This window comes from Liolophura sinensis, chromosome 7, assembly GCF_032854445.1.
Source record: "Liolophura sinensis isolate JHLJ2023 chromosome 7, CUHK_Ljap_v2, whole genome shotgun sequence".
In the NCBI taxonomy this organism is placed as follows: Eukaryota; Metazoa; Mollusca; class Polyplacophora; order Chitonida; family Chitonidae; genus Liolophura; species Liolophura sinensis.
Window position 1 is genome coordinate 10901942 of NC_088301.1, and position 8628 is coordinate 10910569.

The 8628-nt window shown below is 38.7% G+C and overlaps 1 protein-coding gene across 1 annotated transcript; it reads left to right on the plus strand.

The window, feature by feature from the left end:
• The first annotated feature begins 1105 nt into the window (after positions 1-1105).
• Positions 1106-8410, plus strand: LOC135470458 (uncharacterized). Its single transcript, XM_064749421.1, has 2 exons — positions 1106-1299; positions 4597-8410. Exon 2 carries the CDS (start codon positions 4597-4599, stop codon positions 5695-5697), a length of 1101 nt encoding a protein of 366 aa, XP_064605491.1. The 5' UTR covers positions 1106-1299; the 3' UTR covers positions 5698-8410.
• Positions 8411-8628: the final 218 nt, after the last annotated feature.

Sequence of the window (8628 nt, forward strand, 5' to 3'; positions counted from 1 at the left end):
CGACCGGTATTCATTTATACAAGCAATAACTTCCTCCCACCATAATGCTGCATGGCTGCCGTCGAATAAGTGAAATATTCTTGAGTTTGGCGTAAAAAACATTAAATATTACGTTAAATTCAACAGATTAGTTTAAATTTACAGTGTATGTAAGAGGGTATATCATATTTCATAAGCATTCTCTTGACTAGTGAACAGGGAATGCTGTATTTATAAGCAGATAAAATACATTGGGTTGTAACTATATAGGGTGAATGTGTATCTATACGTAATACTAGTATTGTATATAGCTAGTAGTAGTCTAGTTCACAAACTTTTTGATTTTGGTAGGAAAAAGTAGACATATATCTATTTGTGACTGGTGTGTGTATCACATAGCACACGGTATTCCGACTGATGTAAAATGTGTGGAGGGAACCGGAGAAATTCCTACACCTCACCAGATATAGAGCTGAAAAACACATGAAGTTAGGTCATGGCAAACCTTGCTGGATTCGAACTCCTATCCTCACTGGTACAAGGCTACAGATCAAAACCCAGAGAGTGATTGTGACTGCATGTGGTCCTTAACTGACACACATGATTTTACTGTACATTTTTCCTCCGCCCACAAGAACCACACCAACCACAAACGAGACAGTAGAAAAGGTGAGCAGATCTAAATGTTTTCGATATAAGCACTTATGAGTAATATAATGAACTCGTTTGGAATTTAAGACCTAGCTCTGGCGGTTGGTCTTGTCAGAGCCAGGAAATGTACACTTAAGAAACTTTGTAATATGCTAATTGTCATTATTTACAGCCACAGGGAACTTATAATTTTTTTTGTCAGAATCAGGGCCTATATGTAAACAGTGGTGATGTGCGAACTTTCTGTATACACGGCTATCTAACTCAGACATACTGACTATACTATTATGTTCACTCAGCCATTCATACATTCATCTGGTGCACATGCGTCAACTGTGGTATTCCTTCTTAACATATAAATGAAAAATTTCCTTCGACTTGGCATCTTGCCAGTTTAGACCTATACATGTAGCACAGCCTCGTCACTCATGATATTGGGTAAGCAGTTTGTCCCGTGACACCCAGTCTAGTAGGACCGAAGTATCATACAGATTTCATCAGATATGACATACGCGCCGTCCAGGAAAGAGAAATCATCAGATTCCTTTAGATCACTTACGCAAAGATGACGGCAAACAACGCGCTGACAATGACAGTGGATACTCTACAGCCGATTCGAGTTTAATTTCAGAACAGGTAGTCATCACAGTAACCAGACCCGTTTTAGTGGTATGTATATGAATCACACACAGGTACAATGTAATATCTTGATACTGTATACTCGTGGCCTGATGGTCGTGGGTATCAGTTAATTGCTCAGATTTGGCTGAAATTATACTGCATCACAGCATGGTGCAGTCCTTTAAAACTGTATCGGATTGTCAGAGTTTAGTTTGGATTACAGTTTCATGAAAGTTGAGAAAACTCCAAACCGCTTTGTGAAACGAGCCCCATTCAGAACCCTGGGGCCTGTTTCACAAAGCGCACGTAACGTTAGGTGCACGGATCTTCCATATCCTCATGGTAGTTACAACACATTGAGTCTGGGATCGCCTTGTGGAACAGTGTCATGATGCTAGTAGCTTACTAACAAAGTATTTTGTCAAGTCAAGAAGTTATTTATTTGAGATGTACAAGCATGTATATGTTTATGCCCTATAAAACAATTTTAGAAAATAATGTTTGAAGTTTTAAACGTCTGTTCTCATCAGTGATATTGAGTGTTAGCCTTGTAAAAATATAACTTAAAAGTTATATTTACTCGTTGCAGTACATATAGGCCTATATATTAAATTGCTATTTGTACGTATGTAGATGTGTCGATGTACTATAAGGGATCTCGATTTGTCTGTCTGTCTGTCGGTATGTATGTATGTATGTATGTATGTATGTATGTATGTAGGTGTGTACAGTATGTATGTATGTTTGTATGTATGTGTGTGTGTATTTATGTATGCATGTATGTATGTATGTATGTATGTATGTATGTATGTATGTATGTATGTATGTATGTATGTGTGTGTGTGTGTGTGTGTGTGTGTGTGTGTAAGTATGTATGTATGTATGTATGTATGTATGTATGTATGTATGTATGTGTGCATGTAGGTATATGTCTGTCTGTCTGCCTGTGTGTATGTATGTATGTATGTATGTATGTATGTATGTATGTATGTATGTATGTATGTATATCTGTAGGTTTATGTCTGTCTGTCTGTATATATGTATATCTGTAGGTTTATGTCTGTCTGTCTGTCTGTCTGTATGTATGTATATCTGTAGGTATATGTCTACATGTATGTCTGTATGTATGTATGTATGCCTGCATGTATGTATGTATGTATATATGTGTCCTTAGATTTTCCCCACGACCTATCGACTTCACTCATGCCGGAATCATTACTGAAGACCAAAATGAAGCACACTGTCGCGAGAACTGAAAAGGCTAAATTAGGCATTGATGGAGTTTCAAACCAGTTTGATTGTCATCCCAGACCCTACATCCATCCGATAACCAAAATAACTTAGTTACAGTATTGATCTACGCAAACCCTACATCCGTTAGATCTCCAGACAGAAAAAGTAATCTTCAGCGAGCACTTCAGTAATACCGTGTGATTTCCCAATATGTGTTTACAGGGTCTACAATGAATTCTTACAGGGCAAGTACCATCAGTGTGCCTATAGGTATAGAGCCCTGTTAGTCTAAATAAACGTTTCCTTAGTAACGTTCCATCCTTTTCGATCATTCCTAGGTACATGAATGTCGAAGTAGCGAAACCACGCGTTTCTGTCTGGATGAATAACTGTGATAAATATTCCATTGGCCTATATTAAATAACAATAACTTTTGACGCTAAAAGGCATAGGGCCTAGAGGAAGCGTTAAGCCTTTTCACAACTGAGCTGAGGTATATAGTTGAGCTGGCAAGATGCCAAGAGCAGCCTTTGAAGAATTAAATTGCAGCTAAACAAATAACGATGATATCATAGATATACAAACAGAAAGCTGTGTACACGCTCTTTGTTAACTCAAGTGCCAGATGCTCACGGGGTTACAGTATAGGCCTATGGGCCATACAGATCAGCAGGGACCAGTATAGGCCTATGTGCATTTTTCCGACCTGCACGGTAAGACATGCGTTACCGCGATATGAGGCCTATGCTATAGCATGCAGCTTGATTATGAGATGTAGTAAAGGACATAGTTTAATAGGCCCTGTACGCCCGCAACTGTACAATTAGTCAGACAAGGATAACTCATTGAAAATGGAACATGGATAAGTTTGCCGATGGACTACAATGGACAGTTAGGGTGGGGAATTCCACTGGGAATCCCCCAGACAGGCTCACGGTTTAATGTACATGAAGGCTTAGGTTTACTGTGATGCTGCCGGAAATAAGATATATAGGCCTATTGTGTGAGATAAAGTACATGCGAAAAGAAATTAACGGAACTCTTATGCGCCAAGAGTGCCTTTTGCAGTTTTCATTGTATATATATATATATATATATATATATATATATATATATATATATATATATCACATCTATGAATATGGTGATTTGTATAGGTGCAGGTACAAGTCAGTATCCTTGAAGAAACGAAATTGAGACATACAGACAACATGTACTGCTCTTCCCCAACAATGTCAGCTGTCTATCCGACTCATTAAGTCAACAAACCTGATTCGGGAGTACATATCGACGCACGAAATTAAGACCCGTCGCACTGACGCAATTTCTAAAAATAATCGTGAGTTTCAGGACATTAGCCCAGTTTGTTACGTTCCACGGATCGCAGCGTGCAGTGTATACTTCTGGCCATATCTGGTGCTTTCTCACTTTATAACACTCGCGTATAACTTCGTTGCCAGGAGAAGAGATACCCCAGTTTGCTATTATCTTCCTGCAAGGAACATGTCGCATGACTTGTACCTCAACGTCCATGCATAACCTTCTTTGATATCACCTTTTTCGGTGATAACTATCTGACTGCTGACGATGAAACAAATGTAGATTTTATCATTTGATTGTGTACAATAACGTCTTGCTTGCTCGAGAATTTGTTACATATACAATAACGACCAATATATTATGGAGGAAACAAGAAGTTAACTTTTCTATACGTGAGACATGTCATAATGACCTTCATGAATATGTTAGACTACATGTGAGATAACTATGTATACGCTGTATATAACATCTTCACAAAATTGATTTCTCGATGCAACTAACTCCATATACTATCACAAGGCATATAGTTACATAACTGGATTTGATGGGTTATCCGTCTAAAGAATGCCAATTAACAGCCCACAGACAAACAATTGATGCATATTCTGCAGTGCATATGAGAAAGTTCTAAATTAACGTGCCAGTGTAATCAGTGCTATATAGAAACGCACTTAATCCACCATATATCTGGGAGTGGAAAGGTATTTTTACTTCCGGGTACTTTTGAAACATTGTTAATTTTCGTCTAAGACTTACGTAATCTTAAGACATTATAGTTCTTCCATTTCACAGATGGCTTCAGCGAACTCTTGCTTCTTGCACTGCTCCTCTCAAGGCACAGGCGTGCGACTAGACATTAGCCTAAGTCCGGTCCCTTCAAGTGTTAGCCCTACCTGTTGTGTCGCATTGGGGGAAGAACATGGTAAACTGAGAGAGGAATTAGACGAGTTGTACAAGGATTACACGGTTCTACAATCTGATCTGCAGAGGCGGGTAGAAGAAGGGAAGGAGAAGGAGAAACGGTTATTGGACCTCCAGGGAGCCGTGTCAGAGTTCATATCCAAGGGTCTGAGAGTTCATTTAAGGAAACGCCAAGAGACTCGTCCACATGACTGCAGTGATAGGGTGGACCAATCTCCTAATGACTCACAGACTGACAGAGCTGAATTGCCACCGGACAGGAATTACACCGAAAAGTTGATGTCTGAACTGGACGAAATCCACAGAAGAGTCATCATGTTGGAAGAAGAGAATAGAGTTTTACGGGGTCTTAGTACGAATGGTAAGGGGAAAGAGTTTGATTTGTCTCTCTCTGTTGAAGCGTTGTCACCTGATCTGGGCAAAGTTCCACAACAGTGTCAAAGCAAACTGCAAAGCAGGAAAGAGGATGAGGTGATGATGTCAGAGAAGAAGATCAAAGAAATGGCTGATGAAAATCAACACCTTCATTCCAGTGTCGAGCAAGCCATCATGCTAGCTGCTCTCTGGGAGAATCGTTGGCGTTCTTGTAACGAAAAAACACAACGATTGGAGCAATGTCTCCAGGTACTTAAACAAGATCAGCAAAACACAGAGTGGGATTGGCGCCCTTGGGAATTGAACGAGGGTCCAGACGTCAGACCAGTATCTTCAAGATTTCGGAAAGAGGTGTGCCAGATGGCAGAATGCCAGAATTGCCGGCGATTCTTTGAAGGCAGCGAAGCTGAAGGTGATTTGTGTCAGTACCACACCCAGCGGCCGCTGTTCGTGACCGAGTGGCAGAGTCTCTTTCCTTGGCTGAACCACGACGCCATTATGCAGTACCAGGATTACAGATTTTGGCCATGCTGTGGCGTCTTGGCTAAAAAAACACCAAACGGGTGTAGAGTTGGCCAACATGTAATAAAGCCTTAAGTGAACAATCAGCTTGTTGTGGAGGTTTAGTTTCGCCGAAATCGCCAATCTATACTTGTGTTGATTTTGGTCCACCTGTAAATTGCATGTCCGAAATTTTCCCCACTGTTGGACCGTTTGTTAATCAAATTGCAGTGAATGTCCGACAACGAACTGCCGTTGTTGAATCATATAGGCCTATGCAACACAAAGCTTGTTGAAACATGTGCCTTTTTGTCTTGTATATAAGATTTTTTTTTCATATAGTTTATCTAAAGCCTATGAATCCCAAATTCGACAGAGTAAGTTACGGACGCCCAGTCTAATATATTTATTTACTCCAAGGCTACATACTGTCAGAAACCTGCAATAAAGGCTTTCATTGGATGCATGCTTTTTTAATCAGTCCTGAAATTTTTTTTTGAACCAGTATAGTGAACCATATTAGTGACCCATATAATCAGGGGCACCCGCATGAATATACTGACGTAAGGAAAATAGGATGACTCGAAATGTCTGACTTGAACCTTTGTGGTTATTTACCGTGTGTACCAAACCTTTTGATTCAGACAGACCCAACCCTTTTGTGCAGTGTATAAAATCTCGTTAACAAATGTTGTGTTTTGAAAAAACATTGTAGCATTGTGAACGAGTGCAATTTCATCTACAGTTAACCCCAATGACCAACCACAAGCAGGAACTTTTGAAAGTAAAAGACTATGAAAAAACATGGATTCCTATGACCGCGTGAAAAAGATTTCTGTGACGCCGTTTAAAGGGTAGTTTTACATGGTAATAATTTTATAATTAAGTTTTATAATTAACTTCTGGAGCAGCAGGTTCCACAATCTCTAACAGATATAGTAATATATGGATACAAAATATTGAATATTTACCCCTTCTTGACAACTGTACTGTAAAGTTTATACTGTGGCCTGCGGACAAAACTTTCTATCACCTCCCATGCGTGTACACATGTACATGTATCTCCATCATCGACGGCCATATGCTTTTTTTTTTTTTGCATGATTGATTTTATGTGAAGATATTTATATTATGCTGATAAACGACAGGCGTATAGGCTATATCTTCCGGCAATTGTAAATCCGTGAATGGATCTACAACTAGTGAGGACCATGTTTATAATGTAACTGTCAAGACGATGGCAATCTCTGTCCTTGCAATTACATGAGGAAATCGAAGAATTACGAAAAAATCTTTCATTTGTCATTTAGAAAGTGATTTTTTTAAGTAAACAGTGTTATAGTTATTGGGGATTATACGGTCTAAATAAAACACACATTCCAATAGTGGGGTCCGCACCCGTGATCTCAGTGTCAGACACCAAATCGCCACTAATATGCATGTCAACCCTCAAGACCACTACGACGAAGACGCATTACCACGTTGATGATCCCAAAGGACACCCCAGCCTTAGCTGAGTATATCAGACTGGTATAAATATCGTTCAGAAAGTGGATTTTTAAATCACAGAATTATCTTTAATAGGAATTATGCATTTTCTGATCAACACAGGGGTATAATGCATGTTCGCCGTGACAAGTTTACATGTCAGCTATTTGCGGTGTCAAGAAAAGGTAATTCGTATAATTTTAAACGATATTGCTGTTACTTAGCGTTGTTGTTGTTAGGGCTTGTATATGCATGGCTCCATACTTGTTTCTTGTAAATACATGGTGTGAAGAAAAGCCTTCGTGGAAATCCATGGGTTCAACATTCTCAGTGTGCATGACGCATAGCCTACTCTTGTATGAATATGTCATCTAGCTTTCCAAAACGTTGACAATAACAACAATGATATAATTGTGATAACCTATGCACCTGATGACAGGGAGTGATTATGTCTACCACTATGTCAATATAATGTCCGTTGATTGCTTCTTGAAAACACGTATCCTGTGTCATAAAAAACATGTATGTACATAGACCTATATATCTGAATGAAATGGCTTTGTAGTGATAATGGTCCTTGAACAGAACAGTGAATTGTGAGTTTATTTCAAATATGGTACACAATCATGGTGTAACAGTTATTGATACTGCGTATCTTTATGTGTATTTCTGTTGTTTTACCTGTCTGTATATACGCATGTTAATGTGCTGCTCAATTTGAATTTTGTTGTTGTTGTTATATATAGGCGTTGTTGTTTCAAATCAATATGCTAGGGCCTTCACATTTTCTGTCACTGTCATTCAATAATAACTGCAGTGGATCTGAATTAATTAAATTTTCTATTCCACATGTATATAGGCATGTTATAGTAGACACCTTCAATTTGCATTGGTTGTTATAATCAGTATTTTTTGATATGTCGATCTGTATGATTCGAAGCATTTCTAAAGTCAGCATTGTCGTCTATGGCATGAGCATGGCACTCATCTGTTATTAAAATCAACCGTACTTGTATTGAGGAGGTTTGTTCCTAGTGAAGGTCTATGGTTAATCCGGGCAATCCGGTTTTCCCCACCCACAAATCTTACCGCCATCTTGAAAAATTCTAGAGCGCAGCGTTAAACACTCATGAGATAAATAAAAATAAAAAAAAAACGATTTACATGTGTGTTAACTTTAACAGACCCATGTGCACGAAAAATGAGATTTCAAATTTCAGATGTGAGGCTAATAGGCACAAATGAATTCTTGCATTTTTGTTTAATTTTTTGTTACAATTTGAATGTTGACGTTTCCATAATAAAGTATGACTAAACATGAGAAAGCATTGTACTTGTTTTGTTTTTGTATTTTCATTTTATGGCAGTATCCACCTCCTTTTCCTAACACAAATCGCCTGAAAAAAATTGTTTGCGGCAATTTTTCCAGCAACTTTGTTTTGGACAAATCATGCAGGGCTCGGGAAACTTTTTGGGGCGGAAATTGAACTTTCGACGTTCCACAATGAAACAGTATATCTATGTAAGCATATAGCGGCT